Here is a 22517-nt window from a genome sequence, read left to right as displayed (position 1 = left end):
GTTTTTCTAAGTTTACATTTTAATTCTCTTTTTTTCTCACACATAAGAAATTGTGCGAAAAAAGGTTTCCGAACAAGTGTTTTACTTCTTAACGACCTTCATTGAGCGATAACAAAAAAGCACAAAATTTTGTGAATTTTTTTTATTACTTTTGTTTTTGCATCCAAGCATAGGCGAGTAGCTCCCAATTTATTTGATTAAATGCTTTAATATTAACTGCATGTGTTATTAGTTGTCAGAAAGTAACTTAATGTCTAATAGGTGTGGGATTTTTGTGTGCAAACATTTTTTAATGCCATTCTCATATTTCTCAAAGCCTTGCTTTGTGTCTGCTTCAGATTGACTCCAGAACCGACTCCGAGCTCGACTCGGTGTGTGTGTGTGTGTGTGAGCTGCTTTATAGCAGTGGGAGGAGACGCTCCTATTGAGAGACAATTAGCATGAAGAGCAAAGCTTTGAGACCTGACAGATGAATGCACGAGAGGAGGAGAAAAGAGACGAGAGCATGGGAAAAAGCCTGCGGCTAAACACGCCGCTCACCGGCACAGACGCACAATTAGCCAATGAATGTTATTGTGGAAATTAATGTCGTCTAAAGACGCTGCCAAGAGCCCAGTATTCTCTGCATTCTCCCGTTTCTCAGGCTGGAATGTGGACCGTGCAGGATTTTTTGTCTTTGCTTAAATATGCACGAAATGTGTCAAAGACTGCAGAGAGCGAGATGGACGGAGCTCAGGGATTGTTCTGCTTGTTTTAGCACCATGAGCTCATGAAGGACAGTATTGACTGTTTGAGAGACTGTTCTCAGAGCCTGCACACAAAACAGCTCTATCATAGTATATACAGCTCACCAGGCTGTATTTATTTAATAGAAAATACAGAAAAAAACATTGTTATTGCAATATAAAATAATGGTTTCTATTTTAATATCATTTAAAATATAATTTATTTCTGTGATGCAATGTGGAATTTCCATCATCATTACTCCAGTATAAAGTGTGGCCAAATTTAAATAAAGAAAGAATAAAAATGTACTGACACCAAACTTTTGAATGGTACTGTATATTGTTAGAAAATCAAAATCCTGAAAATATGAAGCAGTTGATATTTCTAATAATAAATCATCAGATTATTCTGATTTCTGAAGATCATGTGACACTGAAGACTGGAGGAATGATGCTGAAAATACAGCGGAGCATCACAGAAATACATTACACTTAAATAAATATTAAAATAGAAAATGCAATGCAATATTTCAAACTTTAACCCACGATCCGATTGGAGCGCATCGAAATGTGAATAATTTTGTGATGCAATGGTTTTAAAAGGGTCCTTGATTATGATTTGACCTTTTTAACTTTAGTGAGCATGTAATGTTGCTGTTTGAGCTTAAACAACATCAACGCTCAAAGTTCAGTGTAAAGATAAATATTATATTTGACAGAATTAGCTTTTTTAAAGCCTACAACAGGAACTCAACGGACCATTTTTAAGAGACTGGGAATTTAGTAGTCACTGGATATTGGTAGGGACTTGTCTCGAGTTTCTCTGTTAAATTCTACATCCTCACTGGAATCAGATACTTTTTATAAAATTATTTTTGATTGTTCGTATCGATTCCTTTGTGCACATTTTAAAGAGATACTCCATCACAAAATGAAAATGTTGTCATTAATCACTTACCCTAATGTCGTTCCAAACCCATAAAAGCTCCGCTCATCTTTGGGACACAATTTAAGATATTTTGGATGAAGACCGGGAGGCTTGAGACTGTCCCATAGACTGCCAAGTAACCTCCAGGTTTTCATCCAAAATCTCTTAAATTGTGTTCCGAAGATGAGCGGAGCTTTTATGGGTTTGGAACGACATGGTTAATGAAAAATGGAGTATCTCTTTAAGATGACAAAATCATTCAAGCACAAGAAGACTTGTGTCTGTATAATGGATTTCCTGGAACATCGTAAGTTTAATACTTCTATGAGTCTCGCTTCTGAAACAGACATTACACGAGAGTGTTTAATGCTCCATAATGCTCACACCACCACATTTGGGTAAAAATAGAAAATTAATACTGAAACCCTTTTTGTAACTGTTTTTTACCTAATAACTCTGATGTTCTAAGATGAGGCAGAACATCTTCAAAACACACTTATTGTGAAAGTTACTTCTGTAGCTAAGGTTGTGTGTGACATCTACATGAGTGAATATATATATATATGTAAATATATGGCAGCCAAAACTATTTATTACTGGCCATGTGTTATTATGTTAATCAATATATTTTGGTCAGTATGTATGACAATGCAGTTGTTTGTGTGTGTGTGTGTGGAACCCAATAAAATTTGAATAATTTCTAGATCACCTGATTGGTGTAGAAGGAAAGGCAATCAGCATTAGCCCCGCCCCTCTCTCCCTGTGCTCCAATCAGCTGACGGGGAGCAGCTGTTGTTGAGTATAAAGATCAGTGTTCTGTGAAGAGTGTTGATGAAGACACTGATTCTCGAGCATAAATCAGCTTTTATTTTCTGTCTTTTCCTTCCTGCTGCTTTGATATGTTCACCACGTTTGTTTATATGGTTTGAGCCTGATTTGATTCCACCAAACAGATTTTTGAGTTAGTTTCAACTTTTTGGTTTCCCTCTTAAAGCTTAGGCCTGTTTGAGTGAGAATAATCAGCAGACAAATCTTTATATTTATGCAGCAGATGCTTTTATACAAAGCAGTCTACACTGAGTTCAATGCAAAGACGTCCTCTTCACACTAATGGACAGGAGATGGACGGGACGTGTTTGGAACAGGATTGTCAGGCAGATTGTGGGAATCAGACGTTCAGAGGGAATTAAGGGTGTGTACAGTCTCAGTAACTTTCTGAAACCATCCTGAAAGAGATTAACTTCATCAAAAATAAAAACCTGAATTGTTCAAAAAGTTCAAAATCAATGTGACCACCTATTGGGAAATTGATTTAAATGATCATTCTCATGAAAGCCATGCTTGTGTAGGTTATATACTGTAAGTTTGATAAAATATGTGTGATTGTTAAAACTTCAAACCACAGGAAAAAAATCCAGTCACAGCAACAGTTTTAAAGTAGCCCAAAACCGCAGCGTTGGCGTCTCGGCAGCATCAGTGACACGCTGGTTTATAGAACGTGTGATTGTTTATTCACAGTCGCTTCCTGTAAGTTTGTGCAAAATCAGCTGTGTTGCTTTAGCAAACAACAGCTCCGTCGCTCGTCTTTTGCTCATTCTGGCTGATTCTTCATTTACAGTTTTAAATTATTAGAATTAGCTTTAAATGTGTCTCTTTTGATTTGACATATCCTGACTTTTAAGAGTGTTAAAGCTATATTTGCCAGATTTTTGGGAGAAATTGTCACTCAGACATTTGAACCTCCCTTCTATAATTTAAAGTGTCTGTTGTTTTTGAACAGCCTCTTCTTAAAGCTACACTGACAGATTCAATAGAACTTTACTTAATTTACAGTGAAATGTGCTGCTCAGACTGTTATGTGTCACCTTTAATTAAATACTACTATTACTACAGTAATTGTTTCAGTTTTTTTTGGTCGTGGATCAGGACTCATTTTCATCCAAACTCAGCTTTTAAATATTTTATTCTCTTCATATCAATTTCTTTCTGTCTACAAAAGCAGCTTTTCATAGTGAAATGCATTAAAGCTTTTTTTTTTTTTATTTCCTTGCTTTCATTCAGTCTAGTCTCATCACATCAAACCAAAATTGAGTTTTTTTAAATAAATATTTTTTTATTCTGTTATTGGCTTTTACACGTATAAATCAGACATTGTGTTATAGTTTTATCAAAATCGTGGAAAATACTGATGTTACATAAGTAACAAATGTAAAAACAAAAACAAAAAAAGAAGTTCAATTTTACTTCCGCTGAAAGTAAGAACCTCATTTCCAGCATATGAAAAATATCCATAAAAACGAACCTTTAAGTTAATAAACAGTAAAAAAAGTACATTTTAAAAACACTGAACAAAATAAAACAACAACAAAAAACACAAAACCACAGAGAACATTGACTTCCAAGAGCTTCCACATTAATACAAAATGTACACAAGTTCATAGTCTCGTAGCAGGTGGGCGTTGCGTTAAACAGGTCAAGCGTGTTTGTACGAAACCTGCAACACACCAATACAAACAACTGTTCAAAGTCATAGTGTCCGTGCTCCCACATGTAAATCCTCAAATATCCAGAAGGCAGAGGCCTGATTAACCTCATATCTGGAGGTTTTGTTGTTTTAGACGGCAGCCAGTTATTCAGGATGAGAAACACCCATTCTTGGCGGATGGTTCCAGAGCTTTTCTTTCTATTTTGGCTGAAGTGTGCAGAACCGGAGCCAAATATGGCCTTGCTTTTCACACTGAGCTCGTGGATGTGATTCCTAGAGGTCGAGGCACTAACACAAAGGAAAATCAGTCCAACGGATGGAGCCCAAACTCCAGGGCCGCAGCGCCGGAGGGTCACAACGACCTTTGATTGTGGCCAACTTTATTTTAGCACTCTGAACTCACAGGACAGAACAGACTGATGGACTAGAACTGATTCACTTCATATGTGTGTTTGTGGTAGTGCCTCACCTCTCACAGTTCCTCTTCCAGACTTTGTGTTGTTGGTGTGTTTGTAAGAAGAGGTTGCACAACTATTCGTTTACATGTGGATTTCTGTTTATCTTAACATAAATGACTCATAACATGGTATCCAGCATCAGCGGTCTGTTGCTGCTGGTAAATGCAACACTCGGAAGACCTTAGTCATTACATAGCACCAGTGGGGTTCACTTACAATGTGCTTTGTGAGCACAAAGTGCTCTAGGTTCACTAAATTACAAATAAAATTGGCCAATACTGTACAAAAAAAAAAAAATGGCATGCAAATATACTGGGATGAACCATTGCATAATCCACGATTAGTCAACCTAACACATCAACTAATGGCAAATGAAATGACTAGTCTGTGCAACCCCTAGTGTGTTTCTTTATTGCACTCTGTGAAGGGTATTTGGTGCTCGTCTTTTGAATCAGTTCTCTGCCTTGCTGCATTTAAGTTCGTCTTAATAAAATTTCAGAAATTAATTTTGTGTGTTTCGCAATGGCTCCTGAATACAGTCTTAGAGGGCGAAGAGATGAGGACTCAGTGCTTCTCATACATACTGCTCGGTTTCGCCCTCATTCAGAATCGTGATGGAGCCATCGCCACTCTTCATTTCGATGTCTTTAGCAGCAGAGTTCTCTGGTAGCAGTGCTAAGTCTTTAAAAACATCCACGTAGTGGGTGAACCCCGGACCCCAGTTCAGTAGGTTGTCCCAGTTGAAGTTGTTGGACCCTTGGCCCAGTTTGTGGGGTAAAGTGTGGTGCTGATACTCCGATAGTGTGTTGTGGCCACTGGCAGGCCCACCCTCGGCACGTCGACTGGAGTATCGCCTCTGTCGCATCCTCCCTCCATGATCCTCATCATCGGCGTCCGATTCGTTGACCTGCGAGAGCTTGGGCATGCGAGAACTATAAGAAACTGGTTTCTCGCGATCGTACTCCATCTCCGAGCAGGTGAAGGAGTCATGGGAGTCGCTCTCGGAGGAGGATTCCGGAGCAGGGATGCCATCTGCAGGGTTCCTGACACGTGAGAGCGGTCGACGGCAGTCTTCCTCAGATGAAGAGCGCCCGTGATCGGCGCTGCAGATGCTGGGATTCCTGGGTCGAGGTGTGTTGAGGCGTTCCACCTCCTCTATGGACAACCCCACAGGAGGGCCACTCTCCAGGGGAATCTGCTCGATTGGCTGTTTGAGACGACTCCCAGGCCGAGAGCCATGGCCCGCCATGGTCTGAGGGCTCTTGCTGCGCCTTCCCAATCGGGTGGCATAGTTGAACATACCAGGCTGGCACACATCGCCGTGGAAATCTAGAGGGCTTCCCTCACGGCGTGCCAAGTTGAGTTCACGGGTGGGAGTGTTGCGGTAGAAGGAGGGTGGCTTGTTGAAGGGTGCTGGGCTGTGACGGGACAGGGGATTGGGCGTGGGGCAAGCTGAATGGCTGAGAGGGGTGGAGCGGAGCCCCTGGGTGTAGGTCGGCTGATAAGTGTAGCTTGTGGCACCTAGAGGAAGAGGGGACTGACGAGCAAATCCCAGTGGACTGTGGCGCTGAATGGAAAACTTGGGAGTATGGCTACGGAAGTGTTTGTAGTGCTGGATGATGTCTGCATCTGATGGAGCAATGCTGCTGGCGTTGTCAATGTCGTAGTGTTCCATGTCTGCTTCTGGTCCTGCACATGGAGCACAGGGAGCGCTGGGAATGGTTTCATTGTTGTGTGCAATGTCAGTTTCGTCATAGATCAGGTAAGGATTCTCCCGCTCTATAATATCAGGTTTGGGGTTTCCCTCTGGCTGTTTCCGGACTGTCATGTCATCTCCGTAAGGCGGAATATTGTCTGGATCATCGAATGCCACATTCTCGCTGCCTTTCTTTTTCTTTTTCTTCTTCTCCTTTGTTTTCTTCTCATCCTTTGGCACTTTGGTTTTCTTGCGGCCCTTGCAGTGGTTGCACAGGATGAGACTCAAAACCACCAATGCCAAGACAGTCGCGCTGCTGCCCACAATTGCAGGAACGGCCCAGATGGGCAGAACCATCTCCTCGGTGGTGGGGCTTGGACTACAGGTGAACCCTCCATTGGCTCCTAGCTTACACTCGTTACCCTGTGGACACCGGACTCCCAAACAGGCCACCAGGCTCTCGCAGACTCTGCCCGTGTAGGACTCCTCACACGCACAGGTGAAGCCTCCACGAGCGTTGGGCATGCAGCTGCCGCCGTGCTGGCAGGGGTTCGAGCCACAGTCACCTGGTGGGACACACTGGTAGGTGTACCACTGGTTCACACACATCAGCCCATCCCAGCAAGGGCTGCTCTCACAAAGATTTGGGCCACGACAGCCGATCTTCACAGAGGGATCAGTCTTGGAGATGGAGACAGTCCTGTGTTCACCACTGAAGGGGAGCATCTCTCCATTATATTTCACATAGGCGTAACACCCATCAAAACCTAGAAACACAGAGAGAGGAATATTAACTAGCACTCAAATCAACTCAGAAACAGTTGAGTACTATTTTAAGATGTACCCGCTCCTAAAAGGTGGATAAAAGGTCACAGTTTGTTTTTATGTCAATTAAATAGTCCTAAATGGGTGGATTTTTGGTCAAAAGCTACAAACTGCAATAAAATGTACAACGCAAGTCAATCGTTTGGCTAAATGAGAGACTAGAGCTTCCCCAACATGACAAAGAAATGAGACTGACTGGAAGAAATGGACATTGCTTAGTTTAACGCTACACAGGAAGACATTTCGTTTTGGCATTGTGATTGCTGTAGTATCAGCCAACATTTAACAAAATACACCCCTGGGAAACATATCAACAAATCATCGCTTTTACATCAGGAGGAAAAGAAACAGACTTCTCTTCAGCACAAGTATCCTGCAAGCCAAAAATGCAATCTTTTAAGACTACACCATCTGGGAAAATCTTAATGTTTCTGATTCAGACCTGCACTATCATGTTGCCTAACGATTAACCATCAACAATGAAAATCAATGTTTATTGAATTTATCTCCCATTCAAACACAGAACATTTGGTTCTGTTTAATAGAATGAAAAAGCAGATTGGCCCAATTCTATTTCACGTTCTCCCACTTCCAGACCTGGAATCTAGAAATGGCATGACCTGACGTGCACAAAACATGTTTACATTAAAATAGTTCGAATAATTTCATTTTATTATTTAGATTGCCAGTAAAGAGTGGGTTACAACCCAACAGCTCAATTTGACCATATATGAACATCTGCTTGTGGTATTTTTGCTCTGAGTTTCCTCAGTAAGGTTTCATTTAGATTTCAACTTTGTTTTATTTCACCTAAGAAATATCAGGAGAAACGTCTGAGATGGACAAAAGTTAGTCAATAGTTGACAAAAGTAATGTGGATAGCAGCTCAGATCATGTTCATATAAATGCCGTTTGAGTCTTGGTGAATCAGAGCAAAGTTTGAAACATTGAGATCTCTTCTGAAACTACAGACATGAGCGAGGGACACTAAAGAAAACCCAAAATATTTTAAAAGATTCTTTCCCTATCCTATGAGACTTCACCGAACACATCTTGCTCAGTCTGTCTGGAGCTCTAATAAAGATTCCAGTCTTATCGCAGGCTAAACGGTTGTCTTTTCTCTTTGTGAGAGCTCTAGTCTGAAGTGTCTACAAGTGTCTGTGGATTGCTGCACTTTGCAGGTCCTGCAGAGAAAAGTTCAGACATTTTTTCTGTTGGCAGTCTGCTGTTTAACCTAGTTAACACACAAACACGCACACTTTCTCTGAACTTTCTCCTGTCACTTTCACTCGTGGAGGAAAAACACTCTCAAGATTGGATTCGGGAATAAAATCTGAATGAGCGTGCCAACTATGACACATCCTTTGCCTGCGAGTCAGATGTTACTCAATTGTAAAATTGTTTAGTTCATAGCATGCAATTTTGTCAGAGTCATTTCTGTTGATTAAAATATTTACATAAATTATTGGAAGCAGCTTGCAGTGCAAAATTCTCCACAATGAAACTTAAAGCCATCCTTATAAGAGGTTTTATAGAACGTGGACTGAAGGAACTGACCTGGGCTGGTTTTTTGTTGTGCTGATCGGGTCGGGACGCCCCCGAGAGACAGTGTGTGTACGTCAATCCCTCCGAAGTCTTGCGTATTGTGCAGAATGACTTTCGATCTTGACTCGTCGATCCGCAGAACGGTGGATGATCCGTTTCTCTGAAGCAGGAGTGTGTGCCACTGACCGTCAGACAAAACAACGTCTCCCACAATCCTCTCCACCTTACCGGCGACACCAGCGTCAGACACGTACTGCAGCAGACCGTTCTTCAGCTGAGACACAGAGAAAGAAGACCAATTAATGTGATGTGTGTAAGCATTTCAAGAATAATGCAGGATTTCACCTGTAGTATGACACGATGCATCTTGATGCATTTTGACAATGTTAAGACACTCATATCAGCTCTGTTCCAAACTATATATTTTTATTTTATCTTTAAATATTTTGATTTGTCTGCAGGTGTGTTTACACTCCCCCCCCCCCCCAATGCATGCATCCGGGTATTGCCTTCTTAGTAAAACAAACATGCAATGATAACTAGTTTGAAAAAAAGAAACAGTATTGTAACTGAAAACTACAACTAGTGTTATCACGGTACCAAAATTTCAGTATTCGGTACCGATACCAGTGAAAATCCACGGTTCTCGGTACCAATTTCGGTACCAAAGCAATACACAAAAATATGCTATTACATGTTAAAAATGTTGTTTTTTGAAAATGAACACCTAAATGATATTCGTAATAACTGTAATGTTGCGTTAAACGGCATATGTCGGAATTACTGCGATTACAAGATTTCTCGTAGACCTCGTAATTACAGTTTTCTGAGAGCTACGACTTGCACCACTTGACTGCAGCAGATTCACTTAAGCTCTATGTTTAGGAGTTGGCAGTTTTCCATTGAAATGCATATACTTCCGAGTCTGAGGATTTGAGCATCTCCGAGTAGAACGTCACGTTAAATGCAGAGTGTAATGCATGTGCTAATCTGACTGTTTCATTACTGAAATGGAAAAACAATTTTGTTTGGGCAACAGAAAAGAACTGCAGTGGAGAAGAAAAATTATTTACAGACCTATAAATCTGGAATTGGAGAATCCATCTTGAACAAAGAACAAATCTGAAATGTGCGAGACTGAGATACTGTGAATGTGTTTGTGTGTTTTTGAGTAGTAGCTCTCTGCGGCCTCACTAGTTATGGGGACGTCCTGTCAGCAGCTGCTGTGGATGCAGAGGCGAGGGGAAGCGAGTTCAGCCGGTTGGCCGTGATCCCAGAGCACACTTACCCTGACGGTGGTGTAGTTGGAGCTCTCCTGTGCATGCAGCAGCGTTCCCGAGCCGCTGCGAGTGCGGAACTTCAGCTCCAGGCTGCTGTATTCCGGGACGGGTCGGCCGGGGTCCTGCAGCGCTCGTGCCAACAACACATCTCTCCTGCGGCTCTGACTCAAACCGTAGTCCAAACGACCCGAACCGTCCAGAGACAGAGCTGTATCTGCAGTGATGTCTGAGAGAACAACACAAAGACTCTGGTTTAGACTTCATGGATCTGTGCATGTCACGCGATAAAGAGAAAAAGGACAATTCTTAACTCTCACATAAAATATTTGGTGTTTAATACACTGTTATGAAGATTTCAGCAGCATATATAGAAACCAAACAACATGCTTTCGACTGGTTCTGATGTTATTTTGTCATTTGTTGCTCTGGCCAATGGAAAACACACATAGTTAGTATTTACTGTATATTGTGGTGGAGTCATGCTTTTCAAAGTATTACTGACGCTACAGGTGAATAAAGTCAAACTGTTTACATCCCCAAAAATGTATTTCATGTTTTCTGAAAGGTCACATTTAAATATGAAAATGGGGGCACTGTCCAAATTGAATATGCATATATATGCAAATATGCATACATGCTCATTTGCATACATTTCCAGAACAGAAATGTGGATAAAGCCAGGTTCAAAATTAGTTTGATGCTGTTGCAATATAAGAGTTAGAGGTTTTTCCGGAGGGGATTGTGAATAACTCTCTTCAACACATCAATCTGAAAACTGTCAACAGCCAGAAAAACAAAGATAATAAAATGTTATACAAATACATGTGAATTATATGTTAAGAAAAAATTAGATGTAATCATTCCAGATCGCAAAAACTCACATTTCTCACAGGTGTGTCCAGTGAAACCCTCCATACACTGGCACTGCTGCGATGACCACATGTCCAGACACGTCCCACCGTGTCTGCAGGGCTCGGCGACACACACACCCTCTAACCTGGGACATCTGTGGACGAAAGACACACCAAACCTTCAGCGGGGAACATCACAGCAACACAAGAGTCCATGACTCCAACATTAGCATAGATGCAAAAGAGCTGCACTCATTTCAAAGCATCAGTCACCTGAAATAAAACCAACACTATTCAAGCTGCTCCAGAAAATTCACAGCAGCTGGAGCCAGCTTTCATTTTGCATTCACAGACGTCCAGAGAGCCGAATGAGCCGTCGTTCAGTGACACGGCTCGTGTTTAGTGTTTGTGTGTGTGTGTTTGGTGACAGACCTGTCCAGGATGCCGTGTGAAGCCAGAGCTTGAGACGGTTCCAGCGGACGTCCATTGACAGCAAACTCCATGATGCACCCCACAAAGTCATGCGTGGCCACCTGACCTCGACGATGCAGGAGGGCTTCAATCGAGCGAACGCCCCCAACAGACAGACGGTTCGGCTGGACATCCAGAATCCTGAGAGACCAGACACAGCAGACCGACACTCAGCTGTCAGAAGAGCAAGTGACTTTCACTGGCAACAATAAATCTTTCAAGACGACTGACCGTTAGCTTAAGTGATATTTACAAGAGCTAACATATGTCAGTCGGGTCAGAAAAATCATTTTGTCTTCCCTTTGAATAAGGATTATTTTTTTTGACTCCATTGGCAAATATTTGTTTTTGTTTGAAGCAAAAACGAACAAATTTTTTTATTATTTTTCAGAAAACTTAATACCTTAAGTAATTTTGCTTCTCAAGTAAATGTATCTTGATTTAAGAGTGTTTAGTTATTTATACTAGAAAATAAGACAAAAATACTAAGAAAATATTTTTTCTTTTTGCTGACATAGCAGTCCAAACATTTTATTTAAATGCTCTAATTTCATAATTAAAGAACTTCTCATAATTTTGAAATGTTTCAAATTTTGAAGCCAACCATCTACCAATAATTGTAACATTTTAATAAAACAACATGTTAATATATATCAACGAAGAAATATATACACAACATATATTGTGTAATATTTTATGTATAATATTTGTTTTCTTTTACAATATTTAAAACTTTTAATTCTTATTTATTTATAATGTTTATAAATATTTATAATTTTTAATTATTTATAAATATTTATACACTCACATTTCTGAAGTGAGATCTACCAATAATATATTTAAATTAACAAAATTATTAATAATTAAAATTATTTTCTCTCTCTCTCTCACACACACATAATCATATCTATTTATTTAGTTTAAAAAAATGCAATATTGTGATTCATGTCAGACTCTGTGGTGAAAATGAACAGTGAAAATGGCCTCAAAACCCAGGCCTCTTGGCATGTGGTCACTGTTGCGCTCTATAGTGGGACACACAGTATAAAAGGAACTGTATAATGAGTGTTTCTCACCAGTCAGTATGAACAGCCACATTGCTGACGGCACAGTATCCCGGTTCCTGTTCCTCTCCACACAGGTCCACAGTGAGAGACGCAGCCTTTAACAAAGTCAAAGCACTCTACTTCAGCATCTCAGAAATCCATATGCATTTTTAAATCAAAGTAAAAACATATTGGAATGTATCCGGATATTAAATGACATGAATAAAGTGACCTGTACGTATTTGTCAAGTTTGAGTATTTTGTTGAGCCTACAAAATACTACACGGAAAAAAACGACACCCAGATGCTGGTGTATAAATTACCGCAAGACATTCTACAGTGATCTGTGCTGTCCTCACAGTGCTTTATGAGTCCCGTGCAGACATTTGGGAGAAAAACATCTCAGAGGAGGAGGTACAAAGAGTACAGAGGCACTGGGAAGCAGGACTGACATCAGACAACAGCACGACCTCAACGTACAAATAACACAGACACTTCACTTCCGTAAAAGAGGAATTTCAGCTTATAAAAGGAAAATCCTACACTAACAATGGAAACAAGACGTGTTTGTCTTCTGTGCTAAGTGCTGATACAGAAGACTTCCTGCGTGGCTCGAGCGTCTGGCCATCGCATTAATGCACTTCAAAAAGACTAAACCAGACCACGGCGTGCTCCTTTTTCCAGGAGTCGCACACCGCTGCAAAGAATTTCCAGCCGAGGAAAGGGTTGCTTTCAGAAATGAGTCTAAAACCAATTTCATGCAGCAGAACTTAACTAAATTGTCTTGTTAACTTTGAAAACTGGGCAGTTGATTTCTACACAGGTAACATTCAGGTATATAAACAATAATGTGGGAACATTGTTTTGAAATGTTTCTAAAACGCTGAAATATCCAGTTGATTTTTCTTTCTTGATTGTGATAAGAACGTTTTTTTAAAAATTACAAAAATGTTTCCTTTAACATTCTACCAACTTTATTTTCACCCGAAATGTATCATTGTGTATTTTCAATATTCTAAGAATGTTATGATGTCTAGTTTTCCTGTTGTGAGCAGATTTGTTTTTTGTTTAAAGGTTACAAATAGTTTCTTTGAACGTTCAAGTACAAAATAACATCATAAGGACTTTCCAAGAATGTTGATCTCAGAACATTTTCTCAACATTATGCGAACGTATCTCAAATACTAATAAAGTTATAGGAACATTTCATAAATATTACTTTAAAAAAAGTTTTGGCCCTTTAAAAAGTAAAAAAAAAAAAAAAATACAGAGAAATTTGTGAGATTGTTCCAAATTGCTGGGAAAACCATGCAATTGGATTGAAATTAGTTGAAAAAACTTAGTAGTCAACAAATGGTTAATGCTACAAATTAAGTTCCTCAACCATGTTGTCATAACTCAAGAAGATTGATGCAAACTGTTGCACGAGTGGTTTAGTGTGCATCCAGTGCACGACTAGACTGCATTGGTCTGAAAATCTGAAACTGGACCCGGTCGAGGTCAAAGAGCATTCTCAGAGTCTGTACTAAATAGATTTGGCTTTGAGCAGCTTTTTTGGACGGTGTTTGGAAACACATGCTGCATGTGGGTGTGCGAGCTGATTTCTAATTTTCTATTTATAATCCATCAACCATCTAGGTTGCAACACACAACGCAGAAACAAGTGAAGAGCAAAAACATGGACGAAGCCCAGCTCTCGATAAACTCCGACTCTCTAGTACACACACACACACACACACACAAAAACATGAGCTCGAGACAGCGTGCCAAAATCCAACGCATCTGGCTGTGGGGTAAACTTGGACATCTAAACTAAACAAAAGTACCCTTGACTGTCAGAGTTCGGCTTTCTCCATGGGGGAAAACAAGGGGCCATGTATGACTTTAACATCTGCTCAAGCTCACGTCTAGAAAAAAAAGGAAGAAAAAAGAAAATGGTCGCACAGAACCACCGAAGTGACCCACATCCGCTTCTCCAAACACACAGATCGGGTTCTCTTTATTGCACCGCAGGGGCTGGGTTCTCATGACACACGGCTCTACTCTCAGGCCTTCAACAGACTTTCAGACCATTTTTCAGGGAACATTAGTCGGATCACACAACGCTAAGGTGTTGCAGTAATGCCGTGCTGAAGTGTTTTTACAAGCCATTTACAGAGAGATTTAATGCTACAAGTCCAGGAGAGTTAAGAGTTTAGACTGATATCTTGGAAAAGGATGCAGAAATAAACTACTAGAGTACCCATGTGAACAAAAACACTTTAACTTCAATCCTGCGAGATCAGAGTAAAGCATCTTCATTACCAATCTGAAGGTTCCTCTCAGACTGATTAATAGACAGATCAAAAGTACTCACCATTCCTGCCCTCCTGGCGATGACCGTGTGGAACTGTCCATCTGAGATCCTGATGGTGGTCATGAGCTTGTATGTGCCGCTCCCCAAGTTAAACGAGAACCTCATTCTGCCCTCTAAGATCTCGAGGGCCAGGAACTCCGCCTTGTCGCCGGTCTGGTTGTCATGATTGTACAAGAGCAGGGCGTTTTCCTTCAACGTGGCAAACTTGATGTAGATGTAGTTGTTGTTGGGGTCAAGGCTGGGGAACTCCATGAAAGACAGCTCCTCAAATCCGTAGCTGTTCAGTTCACAGTGCTTTCCAAACACACCTGCAGAGCGAGAGTGATTTACTTTCAGTCTGCGGTGTAATAATTTCAGGCAGTGAAAAACTCATGACATTCAGAGAACAACACACAGAAAATATGGTTGAACATTTACCACAGTATGTGTCAACTGACAAATTCACACTGCAATTCATTCTTTGTAATCTATAACACATTTGTTTCTGCATTGCAGTCTCACACACAGTCCAGAATTAATAGCAGCAGTTGAAGGACCTTGAACTGGTCGTGGGGCTGAAAGGATGACTTACCAAAAGGACAGTGACAGTAATAGCCTTCCACCCGGTTCTGGCAGGAACCCCCATTAAAACAGGGGTTACACTCACAGTAATTGATGATGGACTCACAGGCTTTCCCTGAATTCATGAAACAACACCAATGAAAACAATGAGGTGAGCACGACAGACGAAGAAGACCGTTCTCATATGGGGCTCCCAGAATCCCATTTGTTTTCTTTCTCATATCTCTGGTACACTTTATCTTTCTAATACAAACAGCTCGAAGACTTACACCTTGTAAATGGACCCAAGTTTCGAAGAAAGAAAGGGTGAAAGTCTGTCATGAAGGTGCATCAGCTGCACTGGTTCTGGGAGACCCATAAAAGAGGCGCTGATATAAAACACATAAATACGCTGAAGACTGACAAAAACAGAATGGCTGTACATACAAATGATCAAGCATAAACTTAAGTTGAGTTCTTTCCTTTTCTGCTCCCTGTATGTAACGCTCTAAGACAAATGGCATGAAGAACGAAAACCCAATCACCGCTAGCAAAACAGGTAGTGTGGGGTTCAAGCTGGAGTGCATGCACACTACTGTAAGTCAATAGGTGTAATTCTCTAGCAGCCCCATTTATCTGGGGCCTCCGATGTGAACACACTGCAGTCATTTGTTATGATCAGAATAAAAAACGAATTGTAATGACTCAGAGCCTGAAACAAAACGTCTGTTACAGCTCCATTTTGAAAACATTGTCCAAAAGCTACAGCCAACACCTGCCCAAACAGAGCAGATTCAAGCTAAGGCTGTCACACATGCTTATTCAAAGGCAAACATCACAGACAGATTCATACTTAAATACACCAACTGGTTTTAAAGTCCCTTTAACTATGTCATCTTTACAGATTTAAAAACTCTGAAATGGCTTGAGCTAGCTAGCTTTACAAATGATCTCTGCATTCAAAAATGTATATATATTAAAAAAAATCTATGACTTAACCTGTCTTAAAATGGACTCAAAAAAAGCCACATGGTCCTTAAACTCAGAGACCGCTTTGTACAAACAAAGTATAAGCAGTTTAACTGCACAGCACAGGTGAAATCTGAAGGTGGTTTATGGCCGTGTCCTTATTAGGTTGAAAATCTCATCATCTACTTTCATTACAGTAAACATGACAATTTGATCTGCATCACAGCTGATACCTCCCAGTCTGTGACCCTAACAGCAAACTGCTTTTGGCAATGGCCACTGTATGCTTGGGTTACAACACCCCTCCAATTACTTAGAAGCAAATATTTTTCTTGGCCTAAAAGGATAACAAACTTGTGTGCAAGCTGCGTGTATGTGCCTTGCTAAACATCTGTGGTTGTGTTACTGGTAAAATAAAATAGATGACAGACTGTACCTGCAAATCCAGATTTGCACATGCAGTTAAAGCCCCCGGGGTAATTCTGGCATAGTGCCCCATTTTGGCAGGGGTTTGAAAGGCACTCGTTGATGTCCCTTTCACAAGCCATCCCAGTGAAACCTTCTGGACAGGAGCAAGAGAATCCACCGACCAGGTTTTGACAAGTTCCTCCATTGTGGCAAGGTGTTGGCTGGCACTCATCGATGTCAGTCTCGCAGAGGGCACCGGCATAACCTGGCCTGCAGTTACAAGCGTATGGCTGTAGGGGGCGATTTGACACAAGGATGACCGGGACACTCTCCTCCATCTTCATGTCTTGGCCAACACCCAGCCGCCTCTTGCAGCTCCCCCCATTTTGACATGGATTGTGGGAGCAGGGATCATAGTCCACAGAGTCAATCTTAACTCCACTTTGTCTGTGAAGAATCTCCTTTATGCTCTGGAAGAAAGTGGCGACTCCACTTGGATTGACGTACTGGCCATGACCACGCTTAACAGCTGCCATTAGGAAAGTGCTGTTGTTTAGGTCAAACACCCCATAGATTTGGACTCCAGTGCCCAAACCAGCTAGCTGTGAATTGGCGATGCGCAGGAAACTGAGGTAGTAATTAGTAAGGAAGTCACTGGCACTTTGGGAGATAACACGTATAAGGATGCTGTTGTCTACTGTGGCATTACTGAATCCAATAAAGAAAACACGGACATGGCTGTTGACAGCATCATGGACACCATCGTTGCTACGCACTGATAAATCAAAGGTGCCATCTGTGGAGCGACTGTTTGAGCGGAGGTCACAGGTTCCTGTGGGAATGCTAAAGAGGACAGCTGCTGATGGAGTCAGAGAACAGTGGAATGTGTCTTGTGTATCTGGATCCTGTGGCTTTACCATCCCCAGTGATCCTCCAGGGAACATATTTCCAAAATAATGCACGTAGATCTCTACGGAGCGAGACTCTGAGGGATTATCATTCTGATCATTGACTTTGATGTGGACAGTTCCTGTTGAGGACATCTGAGGAATACCAGAGTCTTTGATTATGACAGAGAGGTAGAAATCACTTGTCTGCTCTCGGTCTATCTCCCGGCTGGTGGTCAGCTCTCCAGTTGGACTGAGAGTGAAGTAACTGGATGCTGCTCCAGTGCTAACGAGGCTATAGGAGAATGGTCCTTGATTTGGTGCAAGATCTGGATCACTTGAGCTGAGTGTGATCACGGGTGTTCCTGCCCTCTGATTTTCCATCACTTCCCCACTTGTAGTCTCCAAAGTTGGTCCATTATCGTTAATATCCTCAAGGGTCACAATTAAAATGGCACTGCCGGTGGCAGCTGGAGAACCCGAGTCTACTGCCAGGATGGTGAGGTTGTACACAGGGATAGTTTCCCGGTCCAGTTCTGAAGCCACAGACACCTGTCCTGTCTGAGGGTTGATGGTGAAGGTACTTTTTTCATAGTTGGCAGCGATGGCATAGGTGAATCTGCTCCAGCTAGGGACAGAATCAGAATCCTCAGCACTGACGAATGTAACCAGGCCTCCAGGGGATAGTCCTTCATTCACCTGAACATCATAGAGTTCCTGGGTGAATACAGGGGGATCGTTGGCATCCAGAATTGTGATGTTTACAAGCACCTCATCAATATCTGCCCCTCTTATGCTTCCCTCATTCTTAGCTAAGACTTTGAGAGAAATCTTTTCTTCTTTTTCACGATCAAGTGGTCCTGAGACATAGATCTGGCCTGTCTTTTTATTAATGCTAAAACCCCTTTTTCTGCTTCTGCCAAAAATCAAGTAATACACTATGCCATCTTCTCCCAAGTCTCTGTCGCTCGCAAACACCTCTCCAATGACTGTGCCTTTAGCTGCTGCCTCTGAGATCTCAAAGTAGTACTGCTTTGACACAAAACGAGGGACGTATTCATTAGCACCTTTCAGCTGAATGTTAACATATGCAAAGCTGCATCGTTCTTCATCTGGAACATTGAAGGCTTTGATGGTAAGGTGATACACCTGTTTAGCTTCATAGTCTAGAAATCCTTGCGTGGTGATGATTCCTGTGTTGGGATCAATTATGAACAAGTCACTGTCTGATGACTGAATGACATATGCCATTAGAGCATTTGGCCCAGAGTCTTTATCAGTTGCATTCATTTTTACCACAGTGGTGCCACTGGGGACATTTTCCTGCACGACTGGAAAGTACTCCACGGGGTCGAACACAGGAGGGTTATCATTTATATCAGTAACTAGGACATTAACTGTTACATAGCTTGTTTTGGCAATCCACCCACCATCTGTTGCAGAAACTCTGAGTTCATGCTTCTGTTTTGTTTCGTAATCCAGTGGCTTTGCCAGGGATAAAACGCCTGTTTGACTGTGAATTGAAAACAAGTCATCGTCATTACCTGAGGAGATTTTATACGTAACAAGCCCATTCATTTGTTTGTCCTTGTCCTTATCTCGTGCTGAAAGTGTGCGGATGGCTGTGCCGACAGTCAGACCTTCAGACACAGTGACTGTTACTTGGTTCTGTGAAAACTCTGGAGTATGATGGTTCTCTTCTGTAACAGCTACTTTGACTTTTGTCTTAGCGGACAGAGGAGGGTTCCCTTTGTCACTTGCTGTTATTTCAAGCAGGTAAACTTTATCTGAGTCTGTGGTAAGCGAGGATGCTACTGTGACCAATCCAGTTTCTTTATCCAAGCGGAACTTGCTGGAACTGTTGCCTCCAGATACCGCATACTCTATTTCAGAGTTCAGGCCAAAGTCCATGTGATCATGGGCTGTGACTTTGAGGAGTTTGGTGCCAACTTTTACACTTTTAGTGACAGGGGTAAAGTAAAAGGAAGATTCAAATTTGGGTGGGTTATCATTGCTGTCAACTACATTTATGATAACTGTGGTTTCGCTCATGAGTGGCTTGATGCCTCGGTCTGAAGCGGTGACGATGAAACTATGACGGTTTACATTGATGTTACTGTGGCCACTGGAGTTTTGATACCTGAGCTGCTGTTTAATGAAAATCTCACCAGAACTGGAGTTGATTCGGAAGTACTCTGTTTGAGATCTGATAAAGTAAAATATTTTTCCATTGAAACCCTCGTCAGGATCTGTGGCAGAGACTTGAGTCACAATGGATCCGACCTCTGTCAGCTCAGGATAGTCTAGATAATATGACGGCTTGCTAAATTTTGGAGCATTATCATTCACATCTGTAACAAAAATTGTGACATCTGTGCTAACAGTCCATCCTGAATCGTGTGCTGAGACTTTGGCAATGTAGTGGTTTGTGTCCTCTCTGTTTAGAGGTCTACTGATGGTGATGTCTCCTGTGCTGGGGTGGATAATGAAGGGAAGACTTGCATCGCTGATGGAGTATCGGCTTATAGCGTTAGCTCCTGCATCTTCATCGGTGGTGGTTACTCGGGTAACAGTGAAGCCCACTGGTGCATTTTCAGGTACAGTGGCACTGAAGATTTTGGAGAATCTGGGAGCATTATCATTAACATCCAGCACACTGATCAAGACTTTGACTGCCGTGCTTTTAGGAGCACTGCCTTTATCCGTTGCCTTCACTCTCAAAGAATACTGAGCGAACTTCTCTCGATCCAGTGGTCGTGTTGTGCGGATTTCACCAGTTGCTCGGTTGATGCTGAAGCTGTTTTCTTTGTTGCCTTCAATGATGGCATATTCCAGTTGCCCATTTGGTCCACTGTCCTGGTCGAATGCAGATACTATCAGCACACGTTGAGGTGGGAGGTTTTCTAAAATCTCAGCGCGGAATGGATCTTGCTCAAAAGTAGGATGGTTGTCATTAACATCCAGAACTGCAATCTCTACTTTCTCATAGGCTGAATAAGGAGGAAAGCCTTGGTCTCTGGCTTCTATCCACAAGACATACTTCTCAATATTCTCATAGTCCAGAGACTTTTTGATAGACAGCTCTCCTGAAAGTTGATCTATGTGGAATGCATTATCCAGGTTTCCACTTGCAATGTAGTACGACAAAGAACCTGCCCTGGGTGAAGATCCAGTCACCTTAGTCACAACAGTGTTTGTGGGTTGGTTCTCTGGGAAGGTGAAGGCTTTCTCCTTGATTCTAATATGGGGAAAGTCTCCTCCAGTAACAAAGCGAACTGTAACAGTTGTGCTGTCTGTTTTGGGGTTGGTGCCTCCATCTTTTACGTGGACCGTGAAGGTGAGCTCTGAACTCCCAGTGAGTTTTTCATTAGCAGTGATGGCGCCTCTGATTGGGTCTATCTTGAACTTTTCTGAATTACGTCCAGTGAGCGAATAGTGAAGTTGGGCATTTGAGCCAGAATCTTCATCTGTTACTGTGACGGCAAAGACCAGTGAGCCTTAAAAAAAAACAGAACAGAATTGATTAGATGTTGATCAGACAGACAACAACCCAATGAAACCATTAACCCCTGCCACAGAAGACGCACCTGTGGAAGTAGAAGCAGGTATGTGCGTAACATATGGATGATGGTGAAACCTTGGAGGGTTATCGTTGACGTCGGCCACAACCACAGACACTGTGGCAGAGCTGGAGAGTGGAGTGGGCTGTCCACCGTCCATGGCCACCACCAGCAGCTCATAACTTGCCCTTGCCTCTCGATCCAGCAAGGAGCTGGTGATGATCAGGCCTGTGGATGGGTTGATGGAGAACTGACCATCCCCACCACTGAGACTGTAACTGTAAACCACAAACACAACAGATTCAATTCATGCATGGAGACCAAACAATGCTATTTGTCAACCACCCACACACATCAGTGCTCACTGTCCCTGGGAATCAAACCTATGACCTTAGCATTGCTACTGCTTCAGGTTCAACCATTTGAGCTACAGGAAAGCTGTATGTTTTGGTGCGGTAAAGTGTCAGCACCTGCCCCAACACAAATTCCTCATAAGCAAGAATTCAGAACTTTGTTCGCCCAATATCTTATCAAATGGGCAGCAGTAATATTAATTCTGTATTCATCTTTACTTTCAGATTTCCCGCAGCATGTTTTCTCAGCTGTGCATCATGAACCAGTCCTGATCAAAAACACCCCATTCGAGCCGTTCCCATGCTGCTTTGAATTTCAACAAGGTTCACTTTCAGGGCCTGTGACACAAACTCGTTCTGACAGTAACATGAACACATGACAACTTCACTGTGTGCATGTGTCGGTGAGACGGGAATTCCACAAATTACAGAACAAAGTGTGAAAAACAAACCCTTGCGAGATGACAACATCACCAACATCCACAGTCACGCATCATCCACCTCACGCCAGTTCGTGATCGGTGAGAACTATGATGTCGTATTGATGCATGAAGCTGGTTCTGTGAATTAAGAACTGAAGCCCTTCACTTTCCCGCTGCCCCCCACAGGGCTCTGATCTGTCTGTCATACTTCATTATCATCCTCATTAGCATGTTTTTGAGAAAGTGGAGCATGTTGCCCCCATAGAGCTCATGCAGGGGCACTTTCGAGAAACATGATGAACAGGTAGTGCTATGTGTTTGTGTGTGTGCGTGTGTCACTGATCGTTTGAAGACAAAATTGCAAAACACATTAAAAAACATAGATTATAGTTTTTGTGTTGTACCTGATCACTCCATTGAGTCCCACGTCTGAATCGGAGCTGTTGAGCAATAGGACATCCGTTCCAGTGGATGCATCTTCAGGAATGGTTGTGTGGAAAGACATTGAGCTGAATGATGGGATATTATCATTCTCATCACCAACCAGCACCATCACAGTACCAGAACTGCTCAAAGATGGCGTTCCTACCAACACAGGAGAAAAATAAGTTCATCTATATATGAGTGTGAAGCAGTACATGATTTAATTCCAGGGTCCAGAATTAACAATCGCTAAGTGCCGACAGTGAAAAATTGGCTTTGGAAAGTAAAT

The 22517-nt window shown here is 41.9% G+C and overlaps 1 protein-coding gene across 1 annotated transcript in view; it reads right to left on the bottom strand.

Moving 5' to 3' along the window:
- Positions 1–3748: 3748 nt before the first annotated feature.
- LOC128027404 (protocadherin Fat 4) overlaps positions 3749–22517 on the bottom strand; it is a 73589-nt gene continuing 54820 nt past the window's right edge. The window contains exons 7-17 of the mRNA XM_052615010.1: positions 22210–22390; positions 21058–21308; positions 16612–20967; positions 15238–15342; positions 14667–14974; positions 12341–12426; positions 11226–11405; positions 10824–10948; positions 9951–10168; positions 8675–8936; positions 3749–7059 (exon numbers count right to left, since the gene is read on the bottom strand). Of these exons, the coding sequence (XP_052470970.1) occupies positions 5171–7059; positions 8675–8936; positions 9951–10168; positions 10824–10948; positions 11226–11405; positions 12341–12426; positions 14667–14974; positions 15238–15342; positions 16612–20967; positions 21058–21308; positions 22210–22390 (7961 nt within the window). The 3' untranslated portion in view covers positions 3749–5170. The remainder of the gene's footprint in view (positions 7060–8674; positions 8937–9950; positions 10169–10823; positions 10949–11225; positions 11406–12340; positions 12427–14666; positions 14975–15237; positions 15343–16611; positions 20968–21057; positions 21309–22209; positions 22391–22517) is intronic.

This window comes from Carassius gibelio, chromosome A14 (genome assembly GCF_023724105.1).
Source record: "Carassius gibelio isolate Cgi1373 ecotype wild population from Czech Republic chromosome A14, carGib1.2-hapl.c, whole genome shotgun sequence".
NCBI lineage: Eukaryota > Metazoa > Chordata > Actinopteri > Cypriniformes > Cyprinidae > Carassius > Carassius gibelio.
The sequence above is the reverse complement of the archived record's forward strand: the minus strand, read 5'-3'. Positions and strand labels throughout refer to the sequence as shown.